This window comes from Sinocyclocheilus anshuiensis, unplaced genomic scaffold, assembly GCF_001515605.1.
Source record: "Sinocyclocheilus anshuiensis isolate Anshui unplaced genomic scaffold, SAMN03320099.WGS_v1.1 scaffold1154, whole genome shotgun sequence".
NCBI lineage: Eukaryota > Metazoa > Chordata > Actinopteri > Cypriniformes > Cyprinidae > Sinocyclocheilus > Sinocyclocheilus anshuiensis.
In genome coordinates, this window is record NW_015542345.1 from 2,059,303 (window position 1) to 2,080,849 (window position 21,547).

The window sequence follows — 21,547 nt, forward strand, 5'->3', positions numbered from 1 at the left end:
ACTTTACTTTTTGAACAAAATGAGTGTGTCCTTGCTGAATAGAAGTATTCATTTATGTTATGTCCAGTCTTTCAACTGCAGTATAATGAAGTTGGTTAATATATATCAACTTATAGGTCAACAATATCAATAATATAGGTCAACTTTTTCTGTAAATTCTTTATAGTATTCACTATAATTAAAATAATTTTCTTTGGTAAAGATATTATGCTACAAATGCTGTCAATGCAGTTTACCTTCTTTTGAACCCAGAACATTTCTTTAAGCATCAATTGGTGCCCTCTTAATCATCTGCACTTGTGTCTTTAAAGAAACACTTTCTTAACTGTCTTTAAATCGATATGAGAATCCTGTGGCAAATCACTTTGAAAGTCTGGAAGTATGAATCCACATCAGAGAGTCCATTAGTGGAGGATGCTGCAGTAAGGGAAGCCACAGCCACATTCTGTGCTCCTCTCGCTCAGATGAGGTTGTGGGCTGTGGTGATTAAAGACAGAACCATAAGTGCCTGCCGACACCTTCATGCCATTAACAGAGAGTGCCAAGCGAATGGCCAGCATAATGCTGCAGACTTTTCCAATTAGCTCATACAAGACCAATCACAAAGCAAGGCTTGGTAGGAACAGTCCCAGAGAATGGACTTCTGTGGCGAAGCAAGAACATTCTCCCCAAGAGTCCTTCAAAATTCAAACCCCTCGGAGAGAAGAATATAGGCAAGGGAAAGGATATTTTAGTTACCTTCACCCAGACTAACTGCAGAGTGAATTAATACATCTTAAAATGGCCCTTATGAAAATTGGATTTCCATTAAGTACCATAGCAAGGAATTTTAACAAGGTAAAGGCCGATGTCTTGGCAGCCAATATGTGCTTTTCCTGCCATTAGAAAAGTCTAGTGCTCATAATAGGTGCAAATTAGAGTTTTTTCACAAAATTAACCTTATGGCAGTCGTTAATTTAAAGCAGATAAGACGTTGCTATTAAACATCACAGTAATAGAAAACATCTCAGTATAACAACAGCAAGAGACTCAATACATACAGTGGATAAGAGTGGACAAAATGATTAAAAGAATGTAGCAACGAAATGTCAACTGACAGATAAATAGATTATTCATACAAAATGTAAGCAACACTTGAATTCACACATCATTTTGTCCATTAGCATTTCTCTATAAAGCAGTATACGGAAGACAGAAGATATAAACTGTCTTAAACACCAGCTTGATTCAGCAGATGCTTCTATGTGATTGTGTATTTCTGAAATGAGAACAATGAGATAAAATGATGTGGCAAACTGTGTGTTGCTAACATATCTACAACAAAAATGTGTAAATTGTTAGCCTACATTTGACCTCTTTAACCAAAACGGAGCCCCTAAATGAGGCTTTAAAACAGATTACCAGAAACATGTATAGCCTTTAAATAATGGAGTTCAATGTAACTGGCTTACTTGTTTAATAATAATAATCGTCAGGTTTTCAAATAAAGTGAACTAAGGGTCCTGCACCAGCTGAGCAAGTAAAATCTATATGTATATGCTATCTGCACACCAAGGGGTATAAGAGTATATACAGACAGATAACTTTCTTATAGGCACCAGTTGCGTAGTTTTTGCTCACACAGGTCATGAACCGAAACGTCTCTCGTGCTTTGCTGCCACCTTGTGGTGACACTAGGCTTCGCACTAACATCCGACCTTCAGCAAAATACTATCAAACTGAATCAGCGATCAGAAATGTAGTCCTGTCAGCTGAAGGACCAAAGCAGGTGATCACAGATGGCTATATTTATAAACTCGTATTTAAGGATAACTTATTTATCCATGTAATAACTGCGATAACTGTTCTAACTTCACGTGCACCTGTTACTAGCACATTCGGATTCAACAAGGTACATTTGTTATTATGACATATTTAAAATCCAGCAAATAGGAATGAAATCACGACCTAGCAGTATTAACAAATTAATGACAAAGCATAGACAAACAAACCTTGCGAAACCGCGTGATGACCCGCCAAGTCGATGACGTAATATTGGCGCGCTTTGGCAGATATGATACCTTTGACGATTTATATAGGACCTATATATATTTTTGTTTATCTTAATGTGGCTCTCCTGGCTGTTTTTAAATCTAAAACCAATAAAAAATACTTTTAAAAATATAAAAAAAATATATAATATAAATATTTTTTTAGGATTACTGATGAACTAATGTAGTTTGATTTGTATTAGTTATCTATTTTAGTTTTAGTTACAGTTGTAGTAATGTTGTCATTTTATTAGTTTTTTATTATGTCTATATAGGTTTTTTATTAAGTTGAATAGTTTTTAGCTTTATTTTTTTGTTTTCATTTAAATATTTAGTTTTGAAATGTTGTTGTATGCATTTGTCATTTTTATTTAATTTCTTTTATTTTCTTAAATGTGTATATATATAGTATTTATAGAGTTGTAGCTTTTAGTTTTAATTACTTTTTCTTATTTGTAAGTCGCTTTGGATAAAAGCGTCTGCTACATGACTAAAAGTAAAGTAAACGTAATATAAAGGTATAAAAAGATAAAGAAAATAACGAATAATATAAAGATCAAAAGATGTAAGTTTTGATCTGTACTCGTTTTCAGAATTATTACCGTTCTAAGCACCTTGAAGTAGCCTACATGAGGTTTGAATACAAATGTGTTGTTGCAAACATTTTCTTCCCGCGATTCTAAAATGAGAGTTTGATTGTTCTCATTTGTAATATGACCCACTGAACCTATTGATTGTTTGCTGTGCAGGTTTACTCTCACAGTGCTGCCACAAGGTGCCGTCATATGACTTCAGTTCATTTGGTTCATCACACCACAAGGCGGCAGCCTAACATAAAACAATCCATCCAGCTACTTTCAAGATTAAACAATCAAATAATAATTTTAAAGCACAAATGATTAAAAAAAATTCACTGGCTCAAAAAGTTGTTGTTGTTGTTGTTTGTTTTTTTTATTTATTTAATAAGTAACAGTTGATCCCTGTGATAGCTGTTCTGACCCCATGTGCACCTGTTACTAGCACATTAGGATTCAAGGTACATTTGTGATAGTGCTAAAATCTCATTATTTGGACCTCATGTAAACTAATTTATGAAATGTGGTTGAGATATTACTGCTGAGATGTTTACTCAAAACACGACACCTGCACTCTCTCATATCTCGTATTCTTCATGTAATCAAATTTCAGCATGTTCTTAAGCAGTTTTCAGCACAGATTTTCATTCATGCTCATTCCTCACAGAAACTTTGGTTAAATCTGTAGTCCCTGAATACATTTTCTCAGCACAAGGCCGGCTGTTGCATGGCTGTTGGTGTAAGTGGATGTGATTTTTTACCGAGGCTGAGATTGCTGTGGGTTTATAAGACCTCGGGCTTGCTATAATGGTGCGCTCTGGCAGATGTGATTAAGCTCTCGTACATAGTCTGACTAAGCATAAGTCTGTCTTTCTTTTGCACGTACACACATTCACATTTACACATATATGCAGTGTTTTGGCATGGATTACGCTTGTTTATTTGATCTCTGTATATGCTGTGCTTAGCACTTATAAGGTAGTTGCAGGGTTTTATTTCAGGGCAACAGTGCCTCCTGAAATTACATGAGAAAATAATGGGCAGTACAACAATAAAACATATCAAATACTACGAAATACAACATTAAACAATGTGAATGAGCTAGGTTTTAGTGACCACTCAGTTTGGTTAAAGTAAAGGTGCATTTCCCAGGTTTAATGAGGTGCCTGTGACTTTCATTACAGCCAAGCATTTCATTAATGGTCAAATTAAAGTAATGGTCAAATTCTTGTTAGTGTATCATTGTAGTTATTTCTGAAGCTATGTGAAAACATACAATGCAAAAGTGTAAGTAATTTCTCCCTCAGATCTAACAACTCTGTGGTACAGTGATCTGTCAGTTTGATTGACAGCTAGGCTGATTCAGGGTTTTTGTCCCCATAGTCCCCATGTGGTGTGACATTCACCTAGTCTGACAACACATCTAATAGAAAAGAGCCAGCAACATGATTTCTCTAGGTTAAATTGGACTCTAGCACATTTCTAACCATTTCAGTGTCACTACAAATGAATATGAAAATTAAAAAAAATATATATCTTATATTGTGGGAAAATATGTTTTTCAGCTTCAAACCTCTGTTCATATAATGAAGTTCAAAAGACCCAAACAACAAGATGATTTCCTGCTTAATGACACTGGGGGTCTGATTTAATTATTGTGGGTCAGGAAATGAGCAGATCAGATCTGGGCCAGAATATGTTCACCATTAAACAAAATTTGCTTGAAATTTACTCACCCTCCGGCCATCTAATATGTGGATGAGTTTGTTTCTTCATCTGAAAAGATTTAGAAAAATTTACAATCACTTGCTCAAAAATGAATCCTCTGCAGTGAATGGGTGCTGTCAGAATGAGAGTCCAAACAAATGATAAAAGCATCACAATGTGAAAAAGTCTGTCCCCTGTTGTCCTCTCACACCAACCTGAAGAACTGTTTAGAACTGTTTTGGACTGTTTTTTCTTGTACACGATGCTTGATCAGTGCATATTTCTCTCCTGATTCAGATGTGACAACTTTTTCACTGGAGAATGCAATATTATGAACAGAGGACTCGTAGTTTAGGTTTGAAGTTAAAAATGTCCTAATGATGGATTTGTTTCTTACAAAAATGCAACTTTTCACTTCACGAAATGTTAAATTATAGAATGATTATGTGTTTGTTTTTATCAGCTGTTTGGACTCTCAATCTGACAGCACCCATTCACCCATCCATTGGTGATCAAGTGATTTTTTTCACATTGTCATATTGTGTATTCAGAACTAAATAAAAGTGAGGTGCAAATCCATTCAGAATCCTGTTATGCTCTAACTGAATGTTTATTTTCTCCATCAAATAAGAGCACCTTGTTCAGGGCAGCTAACAGAGACCAAAGATTGCATCCACTGAAAATCACACCAGAGAATATCAAAATAGCAAATTAGTCCTAATATATCTGTTTGTACCGTTCATGTATGTATTTGGCTTGTAGCCTAAAGGACTTCAGGACATGGTACATTAACTGCCATGAAGATATTTCATTCTCAGTTAATATGGTTTATTCTCCTCTCTCTTTGAAGCATGTTTGCGCTGCCCACCCACTGTTTGTTATTTACATTTATTTTGTATTTACCCATCATTCCTTTCCCTTGCTCTGCAGAGTCCTAATTACATCAGATTCATGTGCAGTAAGGTGAGCAAAAACGAAGCTGACCTTTTCAGGTATATGCATTTCTTAATGTGCTTTGCAACTTATTGTTAGGCTCAGGGGAAGAGAGCACAGAGGTGTAGATGATATTAGATGTTTAATAGAACAGCAAGTATTTTGTTGGGATGTCTGTCTACACAGATTAGAATATAATTATTTAGAGCTAAAAAGATCAGCTGGTTTAGATGGTCAACCAACCTGCCCTAAACTTGATCTCTAATAATATGCATAGTATCAGATTTATGCATTTACATACTTCATGTCTTTAAAAAAAGCTGGTGTTGTGTGGTTTACTTGGATTATTGTGAACTCTCACTCGTTTACTGCAGATGATCCATTGGTGAGCAAGTGATGTAATGCTAAATTTCTCCAAATTTGCTCTGATAAAGACACATTCATCCACTGAGTGTGAGTACGTTTTCTGTAACTGGGTGAACTATTCCTTTAATACACAATTTTCACCATAATTAGTTGATCAGACCACCTGCTGAAGACTCTTTCTGTACAGTTCCAGTATTGTAATATCAACACCGGTCTTCATTATGCAGTTGCTCTGTTTAATTTCATATGACAACCTCTGTAAATGTATATACACATATTTAAGCATCTTTAATAGCACATAATTACTGTGCTGAATGATTAAATCACCGATTAGTGTAACACGTTAAAATGTATGGTGATTAATCTCATAGCTCATTGAGTGAGGGTAATTTCTGAAAGAAAAGTCATTAGACAGGTTGTAAGAACATGAGGTTCTGACCAATTCGCAATGTTCCATTTACCTGTACTTTACTGCAGACTCAACACTTCTTAACTGAGTTTAAATAGGCCATATGGATCCATGCTCTATTTTCAAAAGCTTTGGGAATCAAAGCTGTTTGCTTGCACACACTAACAAGTTTGCTTGTACTTGATAGTGTGCAGTACATAACAATGTAGAAGTAATTTTCCAGTTTAATATGTATGAGTAACCTATTTGTATGTCGATTCCCTGAAAAATGTAAACATTTTTGTTTGTTTGAGCAGACCAGCCCAACAACAGCAACACTGGCTCAACCAATGGAGTGAGTCTGGGGAGGGACTATCTGTTGGTTCTGACCAATAGTAGGTGAGGGGAGTGTTCAGATGTAGCACTTATAAGCAACAATCACATTTTTAAAAGTCACCCCAGTTTATCTGAATCCAATGGCCGTAGCATCCTTTTATTCAATATGTTCTCTGTGATTGAGCAGAAGGCTTGTTAAAGGACATGCTTTTGATGAATGGCTAATAGATCGACCTCATTAAGAATGACAATACTCATTGTGAAATGTGGTTTGTCTCCCTCTCTCTGTCTTCCTGTCCATCTCCCTCCCTGTTTTCCTCCGTCCAATCAGTTTTGCCACACTGAATTAATCTGAGAAAGACGAGCGGACATCAATCACATTAGAGGGATGTGGCCTTGGAAGAATATCTCATTAAAGCTCATTCACATTGTACAAGGCCATATCCACCATTTCCAAGCCAGACACAATATTGTCAAGCCTTGATTGACAATATTGACAGGATGATTACAGCAAAAACCAGACGCGAAAATTAAAATCTGATGATTACCCACATCTGCCTGATGGTGTTTGTACAAGCTTTGTTTCCTAAATGCGTGTGATGTATGCACTGATTGATTCTTTCTTTTTATCCCTTCAAATGTCAGGTTTGTCAGGGGTCAAAAAGCCAGGTTGTTGAAAGGGACGTGCCAACTTCTGCCCACACGCATGATTCAGGTCACATGCGGTTTTTGCATCATAATAAAGCCCTCAATCTGTCAGGAGCGAATGGGAGGTCGGCTCTCTGGTGCTGCTAGACATCTGTAATCCATCTTCTCCATGCAAATGTGAGGATATCATACAATAAATGTTATGAAAGTAGACTTCAGGTTATTATTCACAAGGAGTCACTGTATACGTAATTCTGCTGTCCTTGTTGTCAGTGTGTGTGATATGTACACAGATGGCAACTGCTGAGAGCATGTGCTCATGTGAAATACTGCCTGTCTAGTTTTTTGGTGTGATGTTTTGATGGCATTTGTAGTGTGCATTATGCTGTGTGTGATCAGGTAGCCTATGGGTTCGAGGTCAATTAAAGATGTCCTTCTGCACTCATTTTGGGCATCTCTGGTGGTCTGTAGCTCTAGACCCCACTGTACACACCTATTGTAACACACACACTGCTCTCGAACTGCCAGACCTAAATAGCCATTGATCAACTGGTTTGTGTATCATCCTCTTCCTTATTTTTCTCTCTTTTTCCCCACCGCTGTTTTCCCAGCAGTCTCCCGTTCCTGTGTGTGTATCTAATGAAACACCCTTCAGCCTAATACACTGGCAAGAGTTCATGATCAATATTCATTTATTCATGGCATTCCTCAACAATATTTGCTTTCGAGGAGTTGTAATCTATACGATTGTTTTTCATTTTTTGTATTTTAAAGGAACACAGTACGATTCAAAAGTTTGGGTCGGTAAGATATTATTTTAATGATGTTAAAAGAAGTCTCCTGTCCTCAAGGCAGTATTTTTCTCATAAAATATACAAAACAGTAATATTATGAAATAGTACTATAATTTAAAGTAAAGCGTTCTATTTTAATATCTTTTAAAATGTAATTTATTCCTGTGATTTGCAAAGCTAAATTTGTAGCAGTCATTACTCTGGTCTTCAGTGTCATATGATCCTTCAGAAATCAAATGTAATAATTTGGTGTTCAAGAAACATTTTTTCTTATTATCAATGTTGAAAAGAGTTGTGCTGCTTGATATGTTTTGAAAACCAGGAAACATTTGTTTTTCTTCCAAAAACAGAAGTCCTTTGTAACAATGTAATGCATCCTTGCAGAAGAAAAGTCCCCAAAATTCTGAACGGTAGAGTAAATAAATGTGACAACTGGGGGAAAAAGAGTCTTACCATCTTTAAGCATTCTGGACTGTAAATGAGGATGCAGGTACAAGTTTAGGCCCCAGAGGCTGCAGTACAGTAACCTGAGAAACGTCTCGGTTACGTATGGTAACCCTCGTTCCCTGAAGGAGGGAACAGAGAGAGCTCTTTTAGCGTGCTGAGGCGCAGAGGGGAGATGTAGCTCTGGCTACTCTTGCGCAAAAAATCCTGGGAGTATTAGGCCTACGTTGGAGAGAGTTTGAGCGTGAGTGTGCATTTGTGAAAACTAGAGGTCAGCACCATCTTAATCTGAAGAGACTTCTCTGTAGTGCCATTATGTGAACCATAGCTAATGAGAAGAGACTGGGCTCCAAGCTGAAGGTGACCCTCTGAAGCCCCTACCTGCTCTTTAGCACTGAATATAGAATCAGGAGACGGGACCTGATGACACGAATCTCCCCAATATGGCAGTTCCTCTTAGTGTGAGCAGGACAGACGAGGAAGCAAATGTAAAAGGCTGTGGCCGTGACTGTTCCCGCCTCTCCCTCCAAGCTCACGCCTCGGCATCCCACCGTGCAAGCCTATGGCCCTGTAGCCATGGTAACCAAATGAAGTAAATGCTTGCAGGAGGGTTCTCTTTTTCCACCCGTCATTGCCTAAGTGTTCTCACCATATCTTTTTTTAACTGCAGGTTTAAGTAGAACAGCTTTGGCACTTCTCTTGAAAGGGTAATCACACTTGCGTCACTGTCCACCCATTACTTTATGTTTTTTTTTTTCATGTGGGAAAATCCAAACAGTGAAATCAGGGGCTGACCATCTGCTCTATTACAAAACAGCAATGTGGGCAAACAACTGTGTAACATGAACTGGACCATGCTTTTAGTCTCCACAGCTGTAATCTGCATCAAAAAACATCATTTGTGAATGCAAACACTGACTTGGAGGTAAACTGAAATATGACGTTAATCCATTTGTGCATGAAAACTTTCAAGAAAAAAGGTTGTGAACTGTTCAGTTTACATATTGACAAAATTAATGTTTCAGAAGTTTTCATATTTAGATAGATAATTAAAGGAATAGTTCTGCTAAAAATGTAAGTATACTCAGCTTCATGTTGTTTCAAATCTGAATGCAATGTTTAGTCTTCTGAAGCGATAAGTAGCTTTGTGTGATGAAATGACCGACAAAAGTACAAAATTGTATGCCTTTAAGTTTACTTAATTCTGCACCACAGGCACTGCATTTGATTTGAGAGCTACAGTAAAAAGATGATTTTCAGTCAATAATGGCTTAAATTTTTATTGAATAACCTTAGAACTCTTGTAATAGTCTTGTTGTTGTCCTTTTTTTGCCGTTGTATGGAAGAGCAGCATGAAGATTCTGCATGAAAAATAATGGCATACAGGTTCAGAACATCTCGAGGGTGAGTAAATAACATATACTGTATATATACTGTATATTAGAGTGAATGATCCCTTTAAGGTATATGTTTATTGGATTTAAAGGGAAAGTTCACCTGAAAAGGAATATTTGGAGAGATTTTCTGAACCGACTCTGTGTTTCAGTCGATGTTAACCACATAAATGTTTTCGAAAATAATCTACTTTTGTGTTTCTCAAAAGAAAAAATGCATACAGATTTGGAACAACATGGTGAGTGAATGATTTTCTCAGAATTGCACAAAGCTTGGAGTCAATAACATTTCAACACCTATCAATTGACAAAGTGATGGGTGAATATTTGACAGTTAGAGAGAGAGAGAGAGAGAAAGAGAGAGAGAGAGAGAGAAAGAGATTAAAGCTTAACTAAATATATTGTTTTCATCATTTTATTCTGCAGATCTACGACCAAACATGCTGTTATTGATTTCCGAGGGCATCTAGAGCTTAAGCCCCTGAGAAGTTATCTGTGGTCCTGACAGATTGCAGACATGACCTGACAGTTAATTATCACCCATGGAATGACGTCACAAGCGTTAATACTGGGGCGTGAAATTAGTAAATGTGGTGTCTCCTTTGTGTTTAGAACCCAGTTTCACATTCATTGTGCCTAAAATGACAAAATCCATTAGATTCATGTCTAATCAAGCTTTACATGGAAACGTAACACTCAAACATGTCTGTTTTACAGAGCCTTAAGGCAGTGGTCTCAAACTCAATTCCTAAAGGGCCACAACTCTGCAGAGTTTAGCTCCAACCAGCTTCAAAACACACCTGCTTGGACGTTTCTAGCGATGTGTGTTTGATTAGGGTTGGAGCAAAACTGTGCAGAGATGTGGACCTCCAGGAATTGAGTTTGAGACCAATGCCTTAAGGGAATGATAAGAAAAATGAAAAAAACAAACAAAAAAAAATTCATTGTAAGGAAATAAAAGATCAGTCGAAAATAGTTTACTGTTTAATATGATATTGTATTTCATCAACAGTGCACTGCCATGTGGAGCAAAAAACAAAGTACTGGATGATGTTGCCATTGGATCATGCAGGAAAAACCCTCAATTAAATTTTTCCCTCTTTCTTTGTACTGTAACTACATAGTAGTTGGTTTTCTAGGTATATGTGGTGTTCAGTTAAGACAGAGAACAAATATACTCCACGTTATGATGGAACACACATCTTTACTACATCGCTCAGTGTGACAGTTATGACACAGGATATGACTGATGCTGGGAGCTCTGGGCTCTTTTCAAACGACAAATACTGAATTCAGAAACAGACGGTACAGCAATGAACACGCCATATTTTACTTGCTATTGTAGACAATGAAGGAAAGTATTGATTATGGAAATTTGATGCATTTTGTCATTGCAAATGTCATTATTCAACCGATCCGTGCAAAATCAGCTACTGTTCTGTTTGTAGCACTAAAAACTTTCAGGTCATGAGTTCCCTCAGGAATTTCAAATAAGTTAGCAGTTTTTGATTTATGAGCTAACAATTTAAAATATAAAAATGCTTAATTTACAACTGATTCTCCTTATATCAACCTTTACTTTCTTTTTTGCACATTTCACATTTGAGGTTTGGCTGTGTATGCATTGATGTCTATTCATATAGTTTACTCTCATTATTGTTATTACTTTATATTTCTTGTTTTATTTATAACGCAATTTAAAAAAACAATTCGAAATTCTAACGGGAAGTCTGCAAAAAAAAAAACCTGACGTCACGACTGAACAGCTCTATTGTCATGGCATAGCAAGTGTATATAACATTTGTTTTTAATTTGAATTTTTTTAACTATAATGCCTCATTTCACTTGCAAATACAATTTTTTTTTACTGGTTGACTGAACAGCTGTTTCAGAATATATGTGGAAAAAAACAACAAAAACAAAAAATCATTCAATATGACAATATAATAGCTGCAGGTTTGAGTTCTGCTGATGATAACATGCTACAGTCTAGCTTTGAAAGTTTGTGCATATGGGTCAACCGTGTCCTGACACCAGAACAGTTACATTACATTAATATGCATTCGTGCTTTTTACATCCAACACAATTTGATGGCTGAGGTTGTGTGAGCAGAATATATTTTTTTTAAATTAAGATGGTCTTTGAATCACAATGATTTGTTTTCCATCCCCAACATTTTTGAAGGCTAGCACACTGTCTGCTTAATTTCACACATCCAATTAATAATTCATGCACTGCAAAAATGAAGTTGTGATACCTGTCTGGGAAAAAGAGCTATATATTCTCGAAATAGTACATCCAGAGCATCTGTCGACAGCAACAATGGAACAGAGGATGGTGATATATTATGATATTAATGAATGCGATTCTTGAAACTGTGCAAAAGACATTAACCTAATTCTATAGATAGATGAAGCCCTTTCAAATAAGGATATGAAAGAAGCAAGACTGATAGAAATATTCATAAAGGAAAACACAAACAATCAAATGTCTTTTTCTGACATTCGAAAATAATTTTCTCCATACGGTCTATTGACAAAATAATTTTCTTGGAATTGATGGAATTGACATTATGAACAGAAATGTATGCCAGTTAGTTACACACTGTATTATTATTAGTCGACACAAGACAGCAATCTGTAGACACGTGAACGTACAGTGGCCTCAAAACATATTTGGACACTTAAGTGGCACTTAAAAATGTGTGAACATCATTTTGTTAGAAAACAAAATATGTGACATCAGCAAATGAAAAATGCAGAACCTTTTGCCAGTCCAAATTTCACTTTTCTGGGACTTTGTTGCAATCGCATTTTACAATTTTTTTATTGTGTATATATTTAATACAATTACAATTTTTGTTAATATTATATCATTAAAAAAAAAAAAATTATTTAAACCAAACAGGCATCTTTTGCTTGGTTCAGTATTTTGTTACATATTGCAATGTCCGACTTAAATGCCCATATATGTTTTGGGCCCACTGTATGCCTTTCAAATATATATTTAAGACATAAATAATTGAATAATACAATGACATTTGTAGAATGAACTTATCTCCATCTCATAGATATTGTCTTTAGTCACATTAAGGACATTATATATAATTATATGTGAGTAGTACAATAATTACGCTAAATAAATGTAATCTTGCTAAGATCACAAACTTTCTTTAAAGAAAAATAAATCTATATTTCAAAACACATTAACCTCAGTCCCTCAATCAAAGCATTCTTTGGCAGATCTGGGCTGAACCAGTGTACCTGGTGGTTTGAGGGCCGATGTCAGGTAGGACCATTTTAAAGTGCGGTATTTGACACGACTATTCACATTAAGCTCTATACTTTCAATTACAGGTAATGCTTTCTGAAATCTCTCTAAGGTCTAAGTTATTTTTTCCCATCTTTCAAACTTGAAGGAAAATGGCTTCTATCATGTATACATGGCTGTATAAAGCTGCAACATTACCTTGCATGACTTTCTATAGCGATAATTCCTCACCATCGATCATTAGTGCTTGTCTGAATCATTGCTGTCTACCTGTGCTAATTTGGCACAATCAACAAGTAGCACAGTTGTATTTTGCTAACTTTATATTGACTACATGAAGGGAAACTCTACGGACACGAGTATTCAACAACACTGAAACTCTACTGCAGGACAAGATCTCAAAGAATTTCCTTTAACAAGTAAATCCCTGGAAGTTTGCATACTAAGGCTTGCTTTCATACCAAATATCCTTCAATTTTGAGGGTACTGCGTCTCTACTAGTCACTTTATTAGTGCTGACACTATCAATCAGGTTATTTCTGCTCGAGTTCTACCTGGTCTCTGTTCAGTCACGCTGTTTGTTTGAACTCTGTCAGGAACTGGCAGCTCTGAATCAGACTGAAGGTCGTTCAGCTATAAACCCCCTCCTCATTCTTCACTCTCCTCCTCGTCTCCTTTAGTGCCCTTGCTCCAGCGCTGAAAGCAGTGGACGGTGGATGCCAGGAAGAAGCTGGCCATGATGGCGGCCACTGAGACGGAGATGCCCGAGAAGATGATGATGAGGAAATCAGTGAGGGTGAGGGTGATCTGGCACTCCCGAAAACTGTCCTGGGAGAGCTGGCTGAGAGGCACACGGCGTCCGTCGGTGGGCAAGGAACACTCCATACCCTCTATACCTGTTTAAACAGCACAAAAACAGCATAATAAATGATAGTTTTTAGTTAGAGTGAGATCTGATATTTGTATTAAAATCATTAGTACATGTGATTTTGTGTAAGACTCTACATTAAAATGGTTAGATCAATGTATATGGTTTCTATAAAACAAAATATAGCATTTTTTATGAACAGTTGCTTAGGTCTAAAAACCCTTGCATTCTTCTTCTGACTATATGTTTTACTGCATGGGCTTCTGGGTAATAGTCTGCATTAGAGTGTGGGGTCGGCAAAAGGGCACACTGAGCTTCAAAAGGGGGCACTTATGAATCATAAAATAATAATGGTTAAATTATATGGTTTCCGGGGTTGTGCATTGTGAGACAAAATGCATTAAAATTTGAAGGCGTGACAGCAAATCAGCATATTCAGAATGATTTCTGAAGGATCATGTAACACTGATGACTGGAGTAATGGTGCTGAAAATTCAGCTTTGCCATCACATGAATCAATTATATTTTAAATATATTCAAATAGAAAACAGTTATTTTAAATTGTAATAGTATTCACAATATTACTGTTTTATTGTATTTTTGATCAAATAAATGCAGCTTTGGTAAGCTAAGAGACATTTTTCAAAAACATTAAAAAATCGTACTGACCCTAAACCTTTAAACGATAGTGTAGATGTGTCGATTTTATTTTTATTTTTCAATTCAGGTAAATATTTTCTTTCTGTCATTCCAATGCAGTTTCCTGTCTAGTGTGAGCATTTCAATTCTAATTCAAACTCATTGAACTGAAAAGGAGCCAATTCATAAACTCTGAGCCCCGATATACTGTATAAACATGCATATTGTCTGAATATCTCATATTTTAATAATGATATCTCATTAGACTAAATACACAACAGATATATAACATAATGATAACATAATGACAATAATAGTACAGCTTTATTAGTTAACATCCAAGGACTGGACAACTGTACTGTATGGTCATTCAGATCAGATTCATCCGACACAAATGGAATCCCTGGACTCATTTCAAAAAATTTTTGAATATTATAGATGGAAACGAAATGGCAGGGGGCTTATGAGATGGCCTAAAATAGCTCTCATGTTTATTTATGCCACTATTTGACCAGGACAGGAGTCAGATTGTCAGCGCTCACTCATTTAAAACAACACACACACTCACTCAGCATGCCCCCGCTGATTCACTGCTGCGTGTTAATGAGACTGAATCAAGGGCATATAAGACTTGGGCACATCGACAGCACATAATCATGAAATCCACAGAGAGGAATATCCGACAACAGCTTTCAGCTGCACAGAGAAATATAATCAACTCGCATTATATAAATGTAAATTATATATTTGTGTATGCTAGTAGATGTTAATAAGAGTGTGATTAGAGTTTACATGGAGGAATTGAACAGAGAAAAACACATCTTCGTCTAAATGAGTGGAAAACAAAAAGAAATAAGAAAGAAAAGTAAATGAGTTCTGAAGATGATATCAAGGCAGGCTTGTTTTCTTCTATGGCTGATTGCTTAGACGCAAGAAATAAAACAGCAGGAGCATATCATGAGATCCAAAGATGATAAAAACAAGCAACGGGCTTTTCACTCGTTTCTCTCTCTCGCAGTCAGAACGTGCAGTCTCACAGAAGAATGGGAGTGATGACATGTTTGCTTTCATTGCTTTTAACAGCCAGGTCATCTGATGCACTGGAGCGTGAGGCTCTGTGTGGGAGATGTAACTATATCCAGAGCTAACTCACAGTTTGTGTGGGATATCTGCACAACGGCAGAAGACGACAGAGGTGTGAATCTAGCTTCTCTCATTTTCACTTGCTCTGTAATGTAAAACGCTGCAAGCATTTTTACATGGTTTAACTAATATTTTACAGTAAATTACCATATTTAGAATTTTACTATGAAATCAGTGCACACAAGTTCATTTTCACTCAATAGGGAAATACCATAAGGCCTTGCATTTAATTTTCAAAATAATGTATAACTGTATAAAAATGTATAATATTAATTCTTCATTTTGTTCACCCATATTTAATCACCTGGGCCAAATGATAAAGGATTTTCTGACTCACAAATGACAGTTTAACAGCAATTTACCATAATAGTTCTGAAATTAATTCCATTTCAATATGACTGTGATTTTATGATATATAACATTATAAGTAATAGCCAGTAATATGCTGTCACATTCACAGTCAGATGTTTTACAGTGTGCATTAAACTGATGTGTAATTTCATTTATAAGGACTTGATGTAACAATAAAGCCTATGAAGACATTTTAATTATGGGTTGTCGCAGACATGCCTCAGCCTCAGTCCTGACACCAGCCAGCCTTGTGCTTTTATTATGCACTGAAATGCATGTTACAGAGGAAATGTTCACAAATTACCAGTTGAAAACGGAAGCATGTTGGCTGGTAATCATAGACAGTTGTAAACTGATACACTCTGCAGACCTTGAGGTTGTCAGGATGTTATTCACAGAACGATATTAGTCCGATATCTCGTGACATTAGTCAGCAGTCCTCCATGACAGCCACTGACCTGTCTCTATCACAAACATGATGTCTAACGTGTCATCTGAGCACCATCGTCACAGGTCATGAGATTAACAACTTTTGTGGAGCTGTTGACAGATATTTAGCAGGGAACATTACAATGCTAATACTTCCACAGAAACTGGAGTGCATTTTTTTGCGTAAAATGACTAGCTTCCAAGATAAATACATTTTGTGGGATAAATTCCCTGCAGGTATCAGGCATAAAATGTTGATATGATTAACACAAAGGTGGAAGTACCGGGGGAAGCCAAGCTCAGAGCAGGTGGGTGGACGCTACTGGAGACAAATGTAATGGAAAACCTCAAGCACTGGAGTGCTGCATAGTTGATCTTTAGCTTATTAAAATGTAATACACAAAACATACATCGTTCTATTTCTAAATATGTATACTAATTTTTTCTAACCCCCAGGTAGTCATCTTAAAATAACTATTAAAATATATACAAAACACACATGCTTTCTACATGTACATATAAACATTTCTCTTATTTTTTGGTCAAATAATCATCAAATTGGTTATTAAAATACACATAATTAACAAAATATAGACCGATAGGTTCTACATCTCTCTCTCTCTCTCTCTCTAAAATACAAAATATACATAGTTTTATGTCTAAGCATTTCTCCTTCTTGTTTCTTTCTTTCTTTCTTTTTGTCAAGTAATCATCAAATTGATTATTAAAATATATGTAACGTACAAAACATAGGCCTACATAGGTTTTGTCTAAACATTTCTCTTTTTTTTTTCTTAGTTTTCATCTGGTAATTGTCTTACATTATATATATTATACACACACACACACACACACACACACACACACAGACTATACAGTTTCTATGTCTAAACATATCTCTTAATCTTTTTCTGTATTTTTAAAGCAATTAAATCATCAAATTAATTATTAAAAATATATTGTACAAAATGTAGAACTACTAGTTTCTCTGTCTAAACATTTTTCTTAGTTTTTGTCAGGTAATCATCTTTAACTATTAATATATATATACATATACATATAATTTATCAGCCTTGTTTTTTTTTCTTAAATATTTCTCAAGTGACAAGCAATTTAGGCTAGCATTAGCTCGCTAATCTACAAGCATATAGGATTTGTTTTCTTTAATTATTTTTTATTAATGTGTGTTTCATGGTTTTATTTCCAAGAAGGAAGAGGATGTGATTCAAGCTGGACTCAAAACTCATATCACCTGCTTGAGCACAATGTCTCAATTGCTGCAACACATCTCCGACTGTAAACTGTTTTACTTTGTAATGTCCCCAGTGACCACACATCATTTACATATCAATTTCTCTTCCATTTTTAAGTAAGAGTCTATGTATCTGTGTATTGATTTTCACGTCAGATTCGAGAGCAAGTCTGAAATGTGAGCTTGGAGAGTCCATCTGTGCCTTAGTGTCAGGATAACTTGCTGGAGGATGAAGAAGATAAATTGCCTGTATTTATATTCACATAGCTTCGTCACACACTCACCGCTCTGCTAACTTCAGATAGTGGCCTCTGGCACTTTAAGAGGCTATTCTCTTTGATCATATGACCCCCCACCTGTCTCTTTAGGTTGATTAATGTTGCTTACGACTTCACAAATACCTGCTCAAGATGTAATTTTTTCTTCTATTTTCGCTCTTAGGAAATGGATAGCACAGGCTGTGTTCATAGAGAGAAATTAATCAATACTCAGTGTGGCAGGAAATATTCTTGACCTCAGCGCATCATGACCTGGTTAAGGTTGGTAAATGATTTATTTCCGGTTACTGTACTTGCCCAGGGAGCCTGCTATATGGAAGCTTGCTACATTTCGTGGAAATGAGGTTTCTGAAATTTCAATCATATTTATGTGTCCTCGGGTGCACTGCATGTGCCACGGTTCAAGGAGATTTTAAACACTGTTTGAGATTTATATGTTGTGTTGATGGAGGACAAAAACAGGCAAAAGCAGCATGTCCTGAAGAGCCTGAGGAAATTTCCAATATGTTTGTTTTCTGAAAGTTAAGTTTCAAGTTTATTTAAAGGAACTGTTCCACTAAGGATGCTCTGATTGATGTTCACCTACCATAAAAAAAGTAAGCTGAAAAGTGGAGCAGCTAATATTATTCAGAGCTCTTAAAGTGGAGTGTTTGATTTGTATAACATTTAAAGGGAAAGAATGAGTCAGAACATTTTAAAGGCAAAGCATTTGAAATGTAAAATACTACTTTCTGACTTTTACAGAATTAGATAAATGAGCAATATTACATGAGTAGCCGTGCAATATTGTTGTATATCAGCACTGCTGTGATTGGCACGAGGCCAGAGTGTCTTTAAAAAAACTCTTTTGTGTGAACTACTTCCTTCTGTAATTCAAATCTGAATTTTACAGTTTACCAGCTGAGCCCAAGCCTCCGTTTCTATTTCAAAAACGTCACCGTAGAACTAGTAATGAAGGAATGCTGAGTTGCTTCATTGAAAACTTATTGTAATTACTGTTTTTAAAGCTCACTGTAGAGTATTATGAGAGAGATGGACTGAGCGAGCGTGATTACCTGCATCTGATACAGCATTCATTCTTCAGCTCAATCTCATTAGTTTGAATGTTCGCTGAGGGAAGCGATATCTTTGTCTAATAAGATTTCCGATGACAGCACTGCTCAGTGCAGTTGTTGGCTGCATCTTACAAGTTGTTGTTACAGTAAAAATTATTTAGTAAAAATAACTTCCTAGTTTACAACCCTGTTTCAGTCTCTTTCAATATAAAAGTCCTTACTGCTGAGTCTCTCATAAAAACTGTTACTTGTCGCCATCTAATAACGGAATAATGTAACTAAAGTCACCATCACGAAGACACACACCGTTTCCTAATACTAAATACTATTATTCAATACTACAATATTATTTATTGCAATATAATATTTAATGAACAACAACAACAGCCATCATAACAGTTATATAGATTAGATTATATATTATATTAGATCCATGCATTACAGTAGGTCTTAATATAGATCTGTCTCAATGTTAATCAACCATTAAAAGAAAAGATGGAATCACTCGCTGCTCTTGATTAAACTACTGTTTATTTTCTTTTATCTTATTTTTAATAACAAAGATAAAATAAAAAAATAGCTATATTGTTATTAATAATATAGTAATTATTATTAAGAAAATAATTGAAGGAAATATGCAAGGTTGCTTGGTGATTTTTCTTTGGAATCTTTAGAAAACTTTAACTCGATTTTTCTCAATATCAACTCTGCTGACTGGCCTTCAAATGGCTGTAGCTCAGTCATTGTTGGTCTGATTCCAACAACTTTTTCAACATTTTGAAGGTATTGCAATGTAGAATGTGAAAATAAAAAGAACAAATTTTTGAAAATGTGCTTATTCCTACTCATTTTGCCAGCACAGGTCACATTTAGGCTGAATGACTTCTGTTTCAAAACTTTGCATCTTACATTTTCAGGTACATGTTAACGCTGCAATCTATGTAAAATAGACTAGGTCTTTTCACACCCTCGGCTGTGAAAGCAGAGCTGTGAACACTCAAACCGGTCAGATTCCCGGATAGCGCTAAGAGGCCCAGAGGAAAACTATCACACTCGCTCGCTTTTAATGAGAAGATCTGAGACAAGCTGTGCCTATACGGTGTCAGGCTCTCTCTCGTGAGTGCCAAAAGATAGTCTTCTGTCTAACATGGGTTCGATAGCTGAGATTAATCACGCAGATTTTCTCTGACCTTTCAACCTAAATAAGTTTTTGCTACAGGGAGTAAGCCTGATTCTGTCAGTTTTAACATTTAATATGACCCTGTTATACACCTGAGCAGTGTTGCTTCAAATCTGATAATTCGCCACTTTCAACTGTCAGCATGGCGAGCTTTTATGAGCCACACAGAAGATCACACTGTTATCCTTTGTCAAAGCTCATTCTTTGACAAAGGTGTTTTGGAGGGCCAAAACTGTTCCTCTCTTGCTTACATCCATATTTTACTCCCTAAACCAATGTGTTATTGTCAAACATGAATTAGAGGATGACTGAAAAAAAAGTAGACTGCAACTTAATATATGATGTTTTATTAACAAAGTTCGGGAGGAGCACATTCAGATAATCAACCAATTCATCACAGGTGGAGCTCGTTTAGATAATCAATATTATATATATATTAGGGGTGGAACGGTTCAACTTTAGTTTTAGAGTCACCGTTTCGGTACGGTTCGGTATGTGCTATGTTTAGGGAAAAACTAAAAAATAAAGAAAATAAGAATAATCAATCTAACTACAAGCAACAGCACAAATAAATACAATAGAGTAAAGATACAAATAAAATAAACAGTGATTTTCAGGTTTTTTAGGTAGGTCTAACAGTTTTTAGGTACAGAAATTGAATAAAGTAATGAAATGTAAAACAGCATTGCATATTTGACTGTATAAATTAAAGATTAATCTTTATTAAAGTTACAAAAGCTATTCAATCAATAGCAGTGAGTGATAGAGAGAGCTTAATATCTGTGCGTGTTCTGAGGCGCAGGTTTGAGCGCTTCGGATGAGCGCACGCACAAATCTTCTCACTGCGCGCATGAGCTCGCGTCCTCTGACTCTTAAATGTTTAAACTGGCAAAGCTTAAATGAGTTTAGTTTAAACACAGATATTAACGTGTGCTGTTCAGGTCTCACCTGTGCACGTGCGCTATCAGCACCCGGGTGATGACGGAATAAATGACTGCTCATAATCCAGCATAGAACAATTTTTCCACATTTGTTTTTTTTCTCATCGCTGTTGCTGTAATGTACTGGGAAGCCAGAATGTGCATCCATCAACAGAAACACACATTAGCCGAACCCTGTTTTTTTTAACGTGTTATTTATAAGAAACCATATTAGATATGCGTTGCCAGATTTAAAGGTGCAATAGGTGATTGTCTTCAGAAACATTTTTTGTTATGCTGGTTGAAAGTAGTGATCGACCGATATTGATATTTTGTAACCGATACCGATACCAATTATCTGCATTTTATGTGCCCGATAACCGATATGCAGAACCGATATTTATTTACTGTTATAAAGTAAATAAATGACTGAGTGAAATAAGTCCATACTTCACTTTGGTTTTTCCTCCTTTCAGTGATCTTAAAAAAAAAAAGTGTTGAAAATTAGCAGTCTTTCATGTTAAATTTAATCTTCACATTACAACA

General features: G+C 35.9%; 1 protein-coding gene across 2 annotated transcripts in view; it reads right to left on the bottom strand.

Moving 5' to 3' along the window:
• Positions 1–865: 865 nt before the first annotated feature.
• LOC107691331 (leucine-rich repeat-containing protein 38-like) overlaps positions 866–21,547 on the bottom strand; it is a 38,338-nt gene continuing 17,656 nt past the window's right edge. The window contains exons 2-4 of one of the 2 annotated variants that reach the window (XR_001634529.1): positions 13,374–13,782; positions 9,752–9,754; positions 866–875 (exon numbers count right to left, since the gene is read on the bottom strand). Coding sequence is in view for 1 of the 2 variants with exons in the window: in XM_016489885.1 (XP_016345371.1) it covers positions 13,535–13,782 (248 nt within the window). In the remaining variant the exon portion in view is untranslated. Of the gene's footprint in view, positions 876–9,751; positions 9,755–12,576; positions 13,783–21,547 lie in introns of those variants that run through there. The other variant, XM_016489885.1, reaches the window with a different exon arrangement.